General features: G+C 36.6%; 2 protein-coding genes across 7 annotated transcripts in view; both read right to left on the bottom strand.

The window, feature by feature from the left end:
• DNA2 (DNA replication helicase/nuclease 2) overlaps positions 1 to 9,944 on the bottom strand; it is a 64,158-nt gene extending 54,214 nt beyond the window's left edge. For all 6 annotated transcript variants that reach the window (XM_046651997.1, XM_046651994.1, XM_046651998.1 and 3 more), the window contains exon 1: positions 9,748 to 9,944. The gene's annotated coding sequence lies outside the window, so the exon portion shown is untranslated. The remainder of the gene's footprint in view (positions 1 to 9,747) is intronic.
• Positions 9,945 to 10,113: 169 nt separating this feature from the next.
• The window catches only part of SLC25A16 (solute carrier family 25 member 16), a 41,364-nt gene continuing 34,132 nt past the window's right edge, over positions 10,114 to 17,345 (bottom strand). The window contains exons 7-9 of the mRNA XM_046655163.1: positions 15,987 to 16,149; positions 12,794 to 12,862; positions 10,114 to 11,713 (exon numbers count right to left, since the gene is read on the bottom strand). Of these exons, the coding sequence (XP_046511119.1) occupies positions 11,557 to 11,713; positions 12,794 to 12,862; positions 15,987 to 16,149 (389 nt within the window). The 3' untranslated portion in view covers positions 10,114 to 11,556. The remainder of the gene's footprint in view (positions 11,714 to 12,793; positions 12,863 to 15,986; positions 16,150 to 17,345) is intronic.

Genomic DNA, 17,345 nt, shown 5'->3' with positions numbered 1-17,345 from the left:
TGCCCAGCACTGGCTCCAGTGCCTGGGATCTTGGTGGAACGCAGAGGGCTCAGAATATGCAGCTCTTAGCCCCCACTCAGTTGTGATAGGTGGTAATTGTGACCGAAGAATACCAAAATGCACAAAAACAGAACCACACCCTCTAGCAGTATCAAAAATTATATTAAATTCTCCAGACCAGAGAGAAAATGACAATTACCCAGAAATCCGTACTGAGGACACAGAAATATGTAATCTAAATGACAGAGAATTCAAAATAGCTATCATCAAATAACTCAGTGAGTTAAAAGAGAATGTAGAGAAACAATTCAAAGAGTTTAGAAGCTACTTCACAAAAGAGATTGAAACTATAGAGAAGAATCAATCAGAAATATTGGAGATGAAAGACACAATGGAAGAGACAAAACAAAATATAGATTGTCTGAATGTTCGAGTGGACATCATAGAGGAGCGAATCAGCATAATCGAGGATAGACATGGTGAAATGCTCCAGATAGAGGAAGAGAGACAACTAAAACTAAAAAGAAATGAAGAAAGTCTCCAAGAAATATCCGACTCAATTAGGAAGTGCAACATAAGAATTATAGGTATTCAAAAGGAGAAGAGAAAGAGAATGGAGCAGAGAGCTTATTCAAAGAAATAATAGCAGAGAACTTCCAAAATCTAGGCAAAGAGATGGAAATCCGTGTGGAAGAGGTTACCAGAAATCCCAAATATGTCAATGTAAAAAGACCTCCTTCAAGGCATATAATAGTGAAACTGGCAAAAGTAAATAACAAAGAAAAAATACTAAGGGAAGCAAGGCAGAAGAAAATAACCTACAAAGGAACCCCTATCAGGCTTTCAGCGGATTTCTCTGCAGAAACCTTACAGGCTAGGAGAGACTAGAATGGCATATTCAAATCTTTGAAGGACAAAAACTTTCAGCCAAGAATACTCTATCCAGCAAAAATATCCTTCAGATATGAAGGAGAAATAAAAACTTTCCCAGATAAACAAAAGCTAAGGGAGTTCATAGCCATGAGACCCGCCCCCCCCCCCCCCCCCACACAAGAAATTCTCAAGAAGGCCCTCATACCTGAAAAGAACAGGGGAGAAAGGGGTTACTAAGCATGGAGTAAGGAGATAAATAGGTAGACAAAATCAGAAAATTGTAGCTATACATCAGAACAGGTTAGCAAATACTCAAGGATAGCATTAAAAATAAAGGAAGGAAAACACCAAAATCAAAGATAATCTTGTCATTTTAACCACAAACTGACAACACAAGCTGGAATAAGATGTAAGAAAAACAACTTAGGAGGGGAAGAGGAATGGGACTGAATCAGTTTAGTCTGAGGAAATAAAAGGCCATCAGAAAATGGACTATTGTATTTACGAGATTTTGAATACAAAGCTCATGATAACCACTAAAGAAAAAAGCAGAAAAGAGACACAAATAATAAATAAGGAGAAAAAAAGAAACACAACATAAAAAACTACATAACTCAATTGGTAGACCAAAAAACACAGGACAAGAAACACTGGAAATGCAGGAGAACCAGAAAATGAGTGAAAAAATGGCAGCATTTAGCCCTCATATATTGATAACCACCCTGAATGAAAATGTATTAAATTCTCCAATGAAAAGACACAGAGTGGCGAGATGGATTAAAGAACAAGGCCCAACAATATACTGCCTCCAGGAACACATCTCAGCTCCAATGGCAAACACAGGCTCAGAGTGAAGGGATGGAAGACAATACTCCAAGCTAATGGCAAACAAAAGAAAGCAGGTGTCTCAATACTTAAATCAGACAAAGTCAACTTCAAGATAAGACAGGTAAAGAGAGACAAAGAGGGGCAATATATAATGATTAAAGGGACACTCCACCAAGAAGACATAACATAAATATCTATGCACCCAACACAGGAGCACCAAAGTACATAAAGCAACTATTAAGAAACCTAAATGAAGATATTAACAATAATACAATAATAGTAGGGGACCTCAACATTCCACTCACATCGGTAGATCAGCCAGACAGAAAATCAACAAGGAACCAATGGAATTAAATAAAAAGCTAGAACAGTTGGACTTAACAGACATATATACAACACTCCATCCAAAAACAGCAGAATACACATTCTTCTCAAGTGCACATGGAACATTCTCAAGGATAGACCATATGTTGGGAAACAAGACAAGTCTCAATAAATTTAAGAAGATTGAAATAATAATGAGCATCTTTTCCAATCACAATGCTATGAAGCTAGAAATTAATTACAAGAAAAAAGCTGAGAAAAGGACAAAGATGTGGAGACTAAACAACATGCTATTGAACAACCAATGAATCACTGAAGAAATTAAAGGAGAAATCAAAAAATATCTGGAGACAAACGAAAATGAAAACATACCACACCAACACATATGTGATGCAGCAAAAGCCATATTAAGAGGAAAATTCATCACAATACAGGCTTACCTTAAAAAACAAGAAAAATCCCAAATAAGCAATCTCAAACTACACCTAATGGAATCAGAAAAAGAGGAACAAACAAAGCCCAAAGTCAGCAGAAGGAGAGAAATGATAAAAATCAGAGCAGAAATAAATGCTATTGAAACAAAAAAGGCAATAGAAAGCATCAATGAAACAAAGAACTGGTTCTGTGAGAAGACAAATAAAATTGACAAACCCCTAGCCAGACTTACAAAGAAATAAAGAGAGAAAGTTCAGATAAGTAAAATTAGACATGAAAGAGGAGAAATAACAATACAGAACAATACAGAAATACAATGGATTACAAGAGAAGACAACGAAAAACTATATGCCAACAAAATGGAGAATGTAGAGGAAATGGATAAATTCTTAGACTCTTACGATTTCCCAAAGCTGAATCAAGAAGAAATAGATAATCTGAATAGACCAATCACAAGGAAAGAGATTGAAACAGTAATCAAAAGCCTCCCAAAAAATAAAAGCCCAGGACCAGATGGCTTCCCTGGAGAATTCTACCTAACTTTCAGAGAGGATTTAATACCTATCCTTCTCAAGCTATTCCAAAAAATTAGGGAAGATGAAACACTTCCTAACACATTCTACATGACCAACATCACTCTGATACCAAAGCCTAACAAGGACAGCGCAAAAAAGGAAAATTACAGGCCAATATCACTGATGAACATAAATGCAAAAATTCTCAACAAAATTTTGGCAACCCGAATTCAGCAATACATCAAAAAGATCATACATGATGATAAGTGGGATTTATACTAGGGACACAGGGACATTTCAACATCTGCAAATCAATCATTGTGATACACCACATCAACAAAATGAGGAATAAAAACCACAAGATCATCTCAACAGATGCAGAGAAAGCATTTGACAAGATCCAACAGCCATTTATGCTAAACATTCTTAACAAAATGGGTATAGAAAGAGAGTACCTCAACATAATAAAGGCCATATATGACAAACCCACAGACAATATCATACTCAATGGGCAAAAATTGAGCACCATCCCCCTGAGAACAGGAACAAGACAAGAATGCCCACTATCACGACTCTTATTCAACATAGTGCTGGAGGTTTTGGCCAGAGCAATTAAACAAGAGAAAGGAATACAAGGAATCCAAACAGGGAGTGAAGAAGTGAAACTCGCTGTTTGCAGACAACATGATCTTATACATAGAAAACCCTAAAGAATCCATCGGAAAACTATTAGAAATGATTAACAACTACAGTGAAGTTGCAGGGTACAAAATCAACTTACAAAAATCAATTGCATTTCTATACTCTAATAACGAACTTACAGAAAGAGAACTCAAGAATACAATTCCATTTGCAATCACAACAAAAAGAATAAAGTATCTGGGAATAAATTTAACCAAAGAGGTGAAGGACTTATACAATGAAAACTGTAAGACATTATTGAAAGAAACAGATGACGACATAAAGAGATGGAAAGAGATTCCATGTACATGGATTGGAAGAATAAACATAGTTAAAATGTCCATACTACCTAAAGCAATCTACAGATTCACTGCAATCCCAATCAGAATCCCAATGACATTCTTCACAGAAATAGAGCAAAGAATCCTAAAATTCATGTGGGGCAACCAAAGACCCCGAATTGCTAAAGCAATCCTGAGAAAAAAGAACAAAGCTGGAGGCATCACAATCCCTGATTTCAAAATGTACTACAAAGCCATAGGGATTAAAACGGCATGGTACTGGTACAAAAACAGGCACCCAGATCAATGGAACAGAACTGAAAGCCCAGAAATAAAACCAAACGTATAGAGATAGCTAATCTTCAACAAAGATGCCGAGAACATACAATGGAGAAAAGATAAGTCTCTTCAATAAATGGTGTTAGGAAAACTGGACAACTACATGCAAAAGAATGAAAGTAGACCATTATCTCATGCCATACACAAAAATAAACTCAAAATGGATCAAAGATTGAAGGTAAGTCCTCAAACCATAAAAATCCTGGAAGGTAATATAGGTAGTACACTCTGTGCTCGCTTCGGCAGCACATATACTAGAGGTAGTACACTCTTTGACATCGAACTTAAAAGTATCTTTTCAAATACCACATCTTCTCAGATAAGGGAAACAAAAGAAAAAATAAACAGTGAGACTTCATCAGACTAAAGAGCTTCTGAAGGCAAAAGAAACTAGGATCAAAACAAAAAGACAACCCACCAATTGGGAGAAAATATTTGCAAATCATATATATGACAAGGAGTGTCATATATATGACACCCCATAATGTGTAAGGAACTCACACAACTGAACAATAAAAAACAAACAGCTTGATCAAAAAATGGGCAGAGGATATGAACAGACATTTTTCCAAAGATAGAAAGATGGCCAATAAACACATGAAAAGATGTTCAGCATCACTAATCATCAAGGAAATACAAATCAAAACTACACTAACATACCACCTTCTACCTGTTAAAATGGCTGTAAACACTAAGACTGAAAATAACAAATGTTGGAGAGAGTGTGGAGAAAAGCAAACCCTCATACACTGCTGGTGGGAATGCAAACTGGTGCAGCCACCATGGACAACAGTATGGAGATGCCTCAAAAAATTAAAAACAGAACTACCATATGACCCAGCTATCCCACTACTGGGTATCTACCCAAACAACTTGAAATCAACAATCCAAAGTAATATATGCACCCCTATGTTCATTGCAGCACTATTCACAATAGCCAAGACATGGAAACCATCCAAGTGCCCATCGACTGAGGATTGGATAAAGAAGATGTGGTATATATATATAATGGAATACTACACAGCCATAAAAAAGACAAAATCATCCCATTTGCAACCACATGGATGGACCTGGAGGGAATTATGCTAAGCGAAATAAGCCAGACTGAGAAAGACAAACACCGTATGATTTCACTCATATGTGGAATATAAACAAACACGTGGACAGAGAAAATAGTTCAGTGGTTACCAGGGGAAGGGGAGTGGGAGGTGGGCACAGGGGGTTAAGGGGAGCATTTATGTGGTGAGAGACAAGAAATAATGTACAACTGAAATTTCACAATGATGTAAACTATTATGAACTCAATAAAAAAAACAATAATTTTTTTAGCTTATGAATTTTCAATTTGGGCAAGGCTCCACGGGGAAAACTTGTCTCTGTTCCATAAAGCATCAGCTGGGAACTGGAGGATCCACTTTGAAGATGGCTTATCCAAATGGCTGCCAAGTTGAGGCTGGCTATCAGTTCCTCTACAGGGACTGATTGGCTCCCCCACAGCATGGTGGCTGGATTCCAAGAGCAAGCTTTCCAAAAGACCAGATGAAAGCTATTGCAGCATTATGACATAACTTCAGAAGTCACACAGCATCACTTCCTCTGTAGTTACAGGCCCACTCAGCCAGATTCAAGGGAAAGGAACAGAATCTGTTGATGGGATGAGTGTAAATGACACATGAGAAGAGCAAGTGAGTTGGGATGTATTGTTGGAAAAGACAATCTGACAAAATGCTCTTTATCAGATTGAGGAAGGTCTCTTCTATTTTTAAGGTGATTAATTTTTATAATTAATCAATGTTGAATTTTGCCAAATCCTTTCTCTGCATCTATTGAAGGATCATGTGGTTCTTCTCCTTTATTCTGTTATTATGGGAAATTACACTATTGACTTCAGATTGTTAAACAATTTGGCATTCCTAGGATAAACCCAACTTGGTCATGATATAAACTTTTTATGTATTGCTAGATTTGACTTGCTAGTATGTTGTTAAGGACTTTTCCATCTTCGTTTTTGAAGGATACTGGTCTGTAATTTTCTTTTTTTGCGATAACTTTGTCAAGTTTGGGTATCAAGGTTATACTAGCATCATAAAATGAATTGCAAAGTGCTGTCTTCTAATTTCTGGAAGTCTGTATAAGATTATCTCTTTCTTAAGTGTTCAATAGAATTATATATATTATATCTGTGGCAGGCGTCCCACATATAAAGTAGAGGAAGATGGGCACGGATGTTAGCTCAGGGCCAGTCTTCCTAGCAAAAAGAGGAGGATTGGCAGCAGATGTTAGCTCAGGGCTAATTTTTCTCAAAAAAAAAAAAAGATTGGCACCTGAGCTAACATCTGTTGCCAATCTTCTTTTTTTTCCTTCTTTTCCCCCAACCCCCCAGGACATACTTGTATATTCTGATCCTTTTGGCTCTGTTATGTGGGACGCTGCCTCAGCATGGCTTGATGAGTGGTGCTAGGTTCGTGCCCAGGATCCGAACCAGTGAAACGCTGGGCCGCTGAAGTGGAGCATGCGAACTTAACCACTTGGCCATGGGGCTGGCCCCTTGGTTGTGATTTTTGAGGCATCTATCCCTTACATCTAAATTGTCAAATTCCTTGGCACAGAGTTATTTAGAAATCTCTTATTATCTTTTTAATATCCATAGGATCCACAGTAATGTCCTCTTTATCATTCTTGATATTGGTAATTTTTGTTTTCTTTTTTAGTTATTAATTCAGCTAGGGGCTTACCAATTTTGTCGATCTTTTCAAAGAATCAACTTAGGAGGTTTTTTTTTTAAGATTTTATTTTTCCTTTTTCTCCCCAAAGCCCCCTAGTACATAGTCGTATATTTTTGGTTGTGAGTCCTTCTAGTTGTGGCATGTGGGATGCCGCCTCAGCACGGCTGGATGAGCTGTGCCATGTCCACACCCAGGATCTGAACCGGCAAAGCCCTGGGCCACCACAGCAGAGTGCGCGAACTTAACCACTCAGCCACGGGGCCGGCCCAAGGAGTTTGTCATTTTCTCTGTTGTCTGTTCTTTATTTTGTTGATTTCTGTTTTAACTGCAAACCACTGTTGACAAAGCAGAGTGATTTTTGCAAAAACATAATCAGACAATTTTATTCCCCTGCTGAAAACTTTCAAGGGCTTCCCATTGCGTTTAGAATAAAAGACAAAATCATTACCATGTCCTACAGAGCCCTACCTGATCTGGCCTTTGTCTACTTCTCCAACCCCACTTGTTACTACTTCTTCACTCATGATACTTCATTCATGCTGGCCTTCTGACAATTCCTATGTCAAGCCAAACTTTTTCCTGTTTCAGGGTTTTTGTATGTGCTGTTCTCTTCACCTGGGCCATTCTTCCCCCACAACTCTTTGCATGGCTGTTTCCTTTTTATCCTCTATGTGTCAGCTTAAAGTTTAGCACATCAAAGAAACTTTTCCTTGACTTTTTTTTTTTTTGAGGAAGATTAGCCCTGAGCTAACTACTGCCAAACCTCCTCTTTTTGCTGAGGAAGACTGGCCCTGAGCTAACATCCATGCCTATCTTCCTCTGCTTTATACGTGCGATGCCTACCACAGCATGGCTTTTGCCAAGCGGTGCCATGTCCGCACCTGGGATCCAAACTGGCAAACCCCGGGCCACCAAGAAGCGGAACGTGTGAACTTAACCACTGCGCCACCAGGCCAGCCCCTTCCTTGACCATTCTAAAGTAGCTCTCTGATCCTTACACCCTACACTCATCTCTATCAGGCAGCCTATTTACTTTCTTAATAAGTACTTTCCACAAACTGTAATCATTTTATTGATTGGTTTATGTTTATTGACGTGTTCAAATTTATTGACACGTTAAGAGTTTCATGGGGCCAGCCCCATGGCCTAGTGGTTAAGTTCAGTGTGCTCTGTGCTCTGCTTTGGAAGCCTGGGTTCAGTTCTTGGCGTGGACCTACACCACTTGGCGGTGGCCATGCTGTCGCAGTGACCCACATACTAAATAGAGGAAGATTATCACAGATGTTAGCTCAGGGTGAATCTTCCTCAAGCAAAAAGAGGACAATCGGCAACAGATATTAGCTCAGGGCCAATCTTCCTCAGCAAAACAAAAAAGTTTCATTTGAATAGGATACAAGTGACAATCTTTTCTTTTTTTCAATTTAATTGATTTTTGCTTAGGTTTTATTGGCTTTTTTTTGGTGGGTTTTTTTTGGGGGGGGGGGGTGAGGAAGATTGTCCTTGAGCTAACATCTGGCCAATCTTCCTCTATTTTATATGTGGGACACCACCAAAGCATGGCTTGATGAGGTGGTGTTTAGGTCTGCACCCAGGATCTGAACCTGCAAACCCCAGGCTGCCAAAGTAGAGTGCGAGAACTTAAGCACTACGCCCCTGGGCCAGCGCCAGCAACAATCTTCCTCCAGCAAAAAGAGGAAGACTGGCAACAGCTATTGGCTCAGGCTCAGTCCTCCTCACTAAAAGAAAGAAAAAGGACCGTAAAATAGTACCTATCTTATAGTATTGTTGTAGAGAGAGAGTTAAAGGCATCAAAAGTGCTTAAAACAAGGCGTGGAGGGGCCAGCCCAGTGGCATAGTGGTTGAGTTTGCACCCTTCACTTTGGCCGCCTGGGGTTCGTAGGTTCGGATCCAGGGTGTGGACCTGGCACCGCTCATCAGGCCATACTGTGGCAGCATCCCACATAAAATAGAGGAAGATTGGCAAAGATGTTAGCTCAGCGACAATCTTCCTCAAGCAAAAAGAAGAAGATTGGCAACAGATGTTAGGTCAGGGCCAATCTTACTCACAAAAAAGAAGCAAGACATGGAACATAGTAAGCCCTCAGGAAATATACATGACTTATTATTTGTCATTGATTTCTAGTGCCTGACATGGTGTCTGGTGTTCATCGAATGGATGTGAGGAACTGTGTAGAGTATACAGCTGCTACACAAGTGTGTCAGATATCATTGGCCCAACTCTGCAAGGCAATGCGCTACTCATATAATATAGATTTTATTATATGCCATTTATCCTGGCTCAAATTAGCAACAAGAAACTTCTGTGAAACAAACCAAATGACTTTACTTCTAAATTGCTCTTCCCATGGATTGTTTGTGCCTCATTTCTCCCTACGAGAATATTCCTTATTCCCCTTAGTAAACATCACTGAGCACCTATTGTGGTGTCACACTCTGTGCTCCTTATAGGGGATGAAGGCATGGCTCTGCCCTTGAGAGAACCAATTAGGGGACATAGATAAACAGACAGTTACCATAAAGTGTGGTGCATACTCTATTAGAGAAATATCTGGTGTTAGATGCAATTGGGCATCCAAATCAGACTGTAAGTACAGCTAACAGACCTCCCAAGGTAACCCCCCATAATGTTGATACAATACCTTGCACACAGTGGGCACTGAATAAATGGATGTTGAGTACTCTGGGGGAGAATGGAGTAAGATATTACTATATATACCCACTAACCTTTCCACCTCCAACAGGCAACCATTGAGAGCTCGGAGTGGTATCTCACTTATCAATCCCTAGACCAGACCACTGTCCCATTGTATAGATCAGAGGACTGCCCCCACGGAAAGGCAAGAAAGGAGGAACAATGGAGATCAAAACAGCAATAGTCAGTCTTCAAATGGAAGACAAACTGGTAAGATGCACTTTGGGTTAGCAATCTGAAATAAATCAGATATAAATCCAGTCATTGTTTTAAATATTCTTCCATTCTGACACTTATGTTTAACATTTGTGCTTCAATAACATAAATAGTTAAAAGAGAAAAAATTGTTGAAATATAAATAAAATTTATTTTTAATATCCTATGTATTCTATAGCAGACATAGAATGCAAATTTTTATTTAAAAAAATATTCACAATCCTCTTTTATTGATAACATAACTGAGATACTTATTTTATACATTTAAATTATCTTGAGATTTGATAACAATAATTAGCTACAGTATAGCCCAGAAATAAAAATATACAAAATAGTTTTAGGAACACATGTATTTCTACCTGAAGGTACACTTATAAATCATACAAAGATACATATTTATTTTAAAATAAAAACTTTGAAAATGAAACCAGTTCATCTCATTTTTACCAAGGTATGACAAGAAATCTTTTATGCAAAAAAATAAAAATTGAAGCAGAAATAACACTTTAAACTTAGTTTTCTAATGTCTTAAAAATAATATCAATTCTACAAACCACTATTACTGAGGACAGAACTATAACTGTTCTCTCATTTCTGTCATGCTTAAAATAAAACATAAAAAGTACTCTAAACACAATAAATGGAATTCTTATATTTTAAACCATTTTAATATAAAGGAGAGCAATTCAAACCATGTTTTACATTTCTACTTAAGTTTATATTGCACTAAAATTATTTTACATGGAAGAACTAGTTGATGTATCATAATACCTTAGAAACATCCTGTAACATTCACATCTATATTAATGGATATTCGATGGTCCACTTAAATAAATCTTCTAGTATACACCAAATCATCTAACAAAAACAAGTCTATAATGCTAATATGTTTTAAGAGCAAAGATATTCAGTATTTATTATTACTGCCTTTGGGAAATACATTGACTTTTAAAAACACATTTAAATCACTTATAGTACCTGGTAATAACATTTGAGCAATACCCGAAAATTCTCCATTTATTGTTGAGTCTCTACGTGGCTACTTTTTAAATACAACATTTATTTTATTAACAAATGAAGAGAAAAAGTGTTTGTCCTTTTATCCAGTGGAGCAGAATTACAAGAAAAGAGATAAAAACAATACTTCATTGCTGGCTTCTAAGCTACATTTGATATAACTTAAAAATTCAGTTCTCATCATTCTGCTGCAATATAACCAAACTTGTTTATAACAACAATAATAATAAGCAATGTTAGAGTCTTTGAAAATAATGATTACAATTAAAAGCTTGGAACAGCATGATAAAGCTAATGGAAACCTCCTGAATCCCATTTTAAGTCAGTTCTACTTCCAAATAACTCTTTAAAATGGTTTCAAATAACCTAACTGATTAGCCAGCATCAGCTTAGGAATTTCTTTCAATGTTCTAAGGTATAACTTTTGGCATCAAAAAGGATAGTAAGCACTTTTGATTTGTGATGAATAAAAAAATCAAGTACTAAAATACCAGTGGTTCCTGTGACAGGGTAAATATCCCCCTTCAAGTAAAGTTCTCCTCAAAATTAAAGTAATATTTTATTTCTTCCTCTGAGAGTTTATTAAAGAAACGAAATCATGATTTTTTTTAGTTGAGGTGAAAAAACTGCTTCATAAGTTCATACGTTGTGAAAGCCACTGCTTGAGAGGGAATGCAGCGAATGTAATTAAGAGATAAACCACGATATAATCCTTTTCGAATTCCATGGTGTCCATAGACATACTTCATAGTCTCCCGCATAGTACTGAAAGACAACGGTTAAATGATGACACCCTTATGCCCACTCGTGAAGAGACAATTTCAAGATCGATAGTACAATTTTTAAAAGAAACCAAAATGCTATCTTTAGTAGCTTTTGGAAGGCAAGTATTAAAACACGCTAAAAATTCAATGAAAGAGCAATTCATTCCAAACAAGTACAAGCATTATGCACAGATTTGTGGGGCTCATTAATACAAGATATTTTGTTTGTACTATGCCTCTGACATTTATTGGCAATACTATTTCATAATAGTTCAACTATCGACGTAACCTTTTGAAAGGATGCATGAGCAGTTGCTCTTTAACTTTTCATTTCAGCTCAAGTTCTATACTACACGCAACTAGCAAATGATTATAGAACTGATACCTAAAGGACTATCTTTCAGATTTCAGTAATACTTTCCTATTTCAAAGAGTGTTCTTTCCTCTCAAATCAATATTTTGGGCTGTGCTTTTCCCTTTCATTAGGCAATCCGGACTGAAATCTTCAAAAACTTTTGGGTAAACAAAGGCAATTCAAGATCCTGAACAAATGTTCTGCTCTTCCCTTGAGGGACAACACATCACCAATCAAACAGAATGATTCTAAATCTCTTTAGATTAGAAAACTCTAGAGTTGTACTGTGTAACGATGGGTAGCTACTGAGCACTTGAAATGTGGCTAGTCCAAATTGAGATGTGCTGGAAGTGTAAGATACACCCTGGATTTCAAACGCTTAATATAAAAAGAAGGATGCAAAATACTGAAATGATAATATTTTAGATACGTTAGGTTAAACAAAAATATTTTTAAACAATTTCATCTGTTTCTTTTTATACTTTTTTAAATGTGGCCACCGGAAAGTTTTAAATTACATATGTGGCTCATATTATATTTAACAGAGCTGCTCTAAAGTGAAGTTTTTAATAGGATTGGGACATGATTAAAATCTTATAAAGTTACCAAAATATACTATAGGAGAAAAAATGGAAGGTCTTGACTACTAGTGAGACCACAGTCCTATCTCCCTACTTAAATATTACATTTCTAAAGAAAATGAACAGTAACAAATGGAGAACTTACAGGCACTTTTCAAATTCTGGAAGAACAGTTCCTAATTGCATTCGCCGACGAGTTACATCAAATGGGTAGCTAAAAGAAGAAAAAGGCAAGAGGACTTAAAAATGATTTTTAGTTTTCAACTCAACAATTATTGAATACAAAGCCCTACATATGCTAGGAAATAATGTGTTCCTATTCTCTTATTGTTTTGTCTAATCTGGGAGTTCAGGATATAGGCACATGAATACAATCAAATAAAAATACAGTGATCTCTTTGCCTTTGCTTATGTAGTTCCCTCAAATTAGATGATTCTTCTCTCCCATTGGGTGCAATATCAAGTTCTAGTCACTCCTCAAGGCCAAATTAAATGGCACTTCCTGAAGAAATAAACTGAGTGCTTTTCATTGTTGTAACCCTAACACAGGGTTTCTCAACTTGGGCACTATTGACATTTTGGGTTGGATAATTCTTAGTTGTGAGGGGCTGTCCTGTGCATTGTAGGATATTTAGGTGCAGCCCTGGTCTCCATCCACTAGATACCAGTAACATACCCCGAGTTGGGATAACCAAAAATGTCTCCAGACACTAATAAATGTCCACTGGAGGCACAATTACCCCATTGAAGAACCACTACCCTAAGAGTGATATTCAGTAAGTCCCCCTGTACACAGTAGACCAACAAAAACTTTTCTTTAAGGGCGAAAATTAACAATACAGAAAACTGCACTTAGAGGACAGAGAACATTCTATGTAAAAAGATTGCCTGATTCTCTAACTATGTATGGCAATGGATGTTAGCTGGACTTAATGTGGTGATCATTTCGCAATATATACAAATATCAAATCATTACGTTGAACACCAGAAACAAGAAATATGTTGTATGTCAATTACACCCCAATAAAACTTTTAAAAAAGCAAAAGAAGATTGCCTGAAATGAAATATACAAAAGTAATCTCTTTTGGGAGTGAGATCCCAGGTGATTTTTTAAAATTAGTTTTATTTGCTAATATTGACTACTTATGTCAGGTGCTGTGCTAAACAATTTATGTATATTATCTCATTCCATCTTTACAAAAATTGCATGAAGTAGGTACTGTCATCCCAACATTCAGATAAGAAAACTGAGTCTTAGAGACATTCTCCAGTGTCAAAAAGCTGCTTTCTGCTTTCGTATTCAAAGCTCTCCATGGTACATAATATATAAATAAGTGATATATGACAAAAATAATTATGTACTTTTATATTGATTTAAATTTACTATGAAATAGTTATAATAAAAAAATACCCATATACAACCAGACAGTGTAAGAAATAACATTACCAATAGATGAAGCCCCCTACGCATCTCAATAGCATCTCTAGGAATTATTTTTTAACAAGGAGTAGAGAGAAGAAAAAACTTTATGGAGATAAAGGGACCAAAACCTCAACTTGAAGGATTCAGCTGCCAAGCTGGAAAAGATCTATGTGAATAGAAGGAATTGATTAATAGAGAGAATGTAAGAAGACAAGGTACAAGGATTAGAACCAGGGAAATAACAATAGAAAAGAAATAAAATAGCATTCTAGGCAAAGTTCTCAAGTAAAAAATGACAAGACTTAGTGACTGTTTGAATATGTACAATCTGAAAAGTGATTTCAAGGCATTATCAAGACTAGAAAATTAACGGTTATCAATAACAAATAGGAAAGTTGGGAACTGAGGATTGTCATGAAGAGGAAGACAAGCAAGTAATATATAAATTATGGAGTTTACACTAATGGCAGAAGTCCAAGTAGAAAGATCCAAGAGCTTGCTAGAGAAGTAATGGCGTCAGTAATGGAGATTTAAATAGAATTGGTTATCTGTACAAAGGTGACCGTTGAAACCATAAAGATAAATGAGTTATTCTAGACATTTATGGGAAGAGCAGAGCACTGAAGTCTAGCTAGGCCTTAAAAATCAGCACAGATAGGTAGGAGGAGGACATGAATCAGCGAGATACTGATACTGGGGAGGATGATCACCAAGAAAGGGCACTATTACAAAAACCAAGGAATTAGAACAATTGGAAGGAGGGTAAAAGAACTGAGAAGGAGCCACTGGATCTGTTAAGAGTCAGTAGGTGTAGAATACAGTTTAAGAAGAGAAGTGGGAGAGAGAAGACAGATTCTAGGGATCTAAGTTGGAAAGGAATAATAAAGAAAAGGGGCAATAAAACCAAGAAGAGAATCAGAATAGCTAGAGGTGATCATGTCTCTGCAAATGAACAAGTTTCCACAGCCAGGTTTCCAAAGTCCATCACACACCTTTTCTTCTTTACCTTCAATCTAGTATGATCTGCTCCCACACGCAAGTACACTGAATCTGCTTTCACAAAGGTAACTATTAATTGTAAAATCCAGTGAACACCTTATTTTTCAGTACTTATTATTTTCAGTACTTATCTTACTTTTGACTTTTCTTTTTCCATTGGATACTCTTTGTTGAGTCTTTGTGACACTACTACTCCCTGTTATCTTCCTGTTTTTCAGGATACTTTTCAGTCACAGAAAGCTTTTCTTCTTCCTGTTCCTGAAAAGTTCCTGCTTCTTAGTATTCCAGCCTCTTTTTATCTCATCTACTCAATCTCTCTTGGTCTAGAGAAATTCCCTAAGCTGCCTTTCTAATTACACTATAGTAATATCTTTATCTGTGTTCCCACTACAGTTTATATTAATATAAAACTCCATTGTATTGCTAACTGTCTTAATTAGTCTTAGTATAGGCTTTTTGAGGCAATAACTTTGCTTTTCCTTCAGTGAACCTCCCAATGTCTAATAGACTGTCTGGCACAAAGTAGGCCTCCAAGATTTAGAGCAAGAGAAGCTGTACCTACACACACACACACATAAGATAAATGGCTCCAATTTCAGAAACTTCATACAGGCAAACTCATGAGAAAATATGAAGACTATACTTAGTGTTCCTTTCTAGCTTTCTTTTTTCCTTTCTTTTAAATGAATCCACAGGAAATTGGGTAAGTTCAAACTAATTTGGTCAATTTGGTATGTAATTATTTATTATATGCTTAAAGTGCAGGCACATCTGAAAAAATATATTAATACTTATATCTTGCAAGGGATCCTGTATTTTAATAATCTATTAGAAAAAATAAAATAAGTAACCAATGCTGAAAACCAGGATTGGGTAAATGTAATTTGATTGAATTAAGTTGATGAAGAAACTTACGATATTGTCTGTGCTATTGCTCCAGCAACACCACCACAAAGTAAGTTTATGTGAGTTTTCAAAACTAAGACATTAGGATTGTCTGATGAAGGTCTGCCAAGGAGGGTAGGAGCATAGGAAAGCCCAACACTCTTTAAGGTACCAAAAGTAAAAAATGAAACACCTGAAAAACAAAATATAAATTCACCACCATGCTTAAAGGAACACAAGCTGTGAAAAGACACCATTTCTTACATAAGAACCAATTAACTCAAGGAACTAACTATGCATTTCCTAACTTCTGATGCTTGTCTTAATCTAAGATAAAAAGATTTAATTAATGTTTATAAGTAACACAAAGATGACAAAATTACCACCTATAAAAATTATAGCATTGGTTTTCACACACTAATATATACATCAGTTCACTGAATAAAGGCAGTAGTTGAGTATAATGTCACATTATATACGAATAGAATTAAATGGTTTTGCAAGGTTTCACATGAGTAAAAGCTAAATTCATGATTAATAATTATAAGTAAATATGACAACTTATATTTACAATAATGATGATGGCAATAATGTAAGATAGGAGCAAAAAATTCAGATGTGACAAAGCATTGTTATTTTAACTTAGTGTCTAATTTTTCTTCAAGGAAGAGTTATATCCATGAGGAAAGTGTTCATATTAGCTCATAAGACAAATGGAATCTAATAAATATTATATTAAGTTATTGATAATATTCAGTTGGTGCTTGCTGAACATTTACATGATTTTATAACAGACTCGTTAAAGTCATACATTAGTAAAATCAAGAATAGAATTCAAGGGGGCCGGCCCCATGGCCAAGTGGTTAAGTTCGTGTGCTCTGATTCGGTGGCACAGGGTTTTGCCAGTTCAGATCCTGGGCACAGACATGGCACCGCTCTTCAAGCCATGCTGAGGTGGTTTCCCACATAGCAGAACTAGAAGGATCTACAACTAGAATATACAACTATGTACTGGGGGGCTTTGGGGAGAAGAATTTAAAAAGAAAAAAAAAAAGGAAAATTGGCAACAGATGTTAGCTCAGGTGCCAATCTTTAAAAAAAAAGAATAGAATTCGAGCATTCCTATCAACAAAGCATTACTCAAGATATCTTGATATCCACTAAATTTTTTTTTCTTTTGAGGAAGATTAGCCTTGAGCTAACATCTGCTGCCAATCTTCCTCTGTTTGCTGAGGAAGACTGGTCCTAAGCTAACATCCATGCCCATCTTCCTCTACTTTATACGTGGGACGCCTGCCACAGCATGGCTTGTCAAGTGGTGCCATGTCCGCACTCAGGATCCGAACCAGTGAACCCTGGGCCACCAAGGTGGAACGTGTAAACTTAACT

Source organism: Equus quagga, chromosome 2, assembly GCF_021613505.1.
Source record: "Equus quagga isolate Etosha38 chromosome 2, UCLA_HA_Equagga_1.0, whole genome shotgun sequence".
Classification (NCBI taxonomy): domain Eukaryota; kingdom Metazoa; phylum Chordata; class Mammalia; order Perissodactyla; family Equidae; genus Equus; species Equus quagga.
Note: the sequence above shows the minus strand (reverse complement) of the source record. Positions and strands in the feature narration are given on the sequence as shown.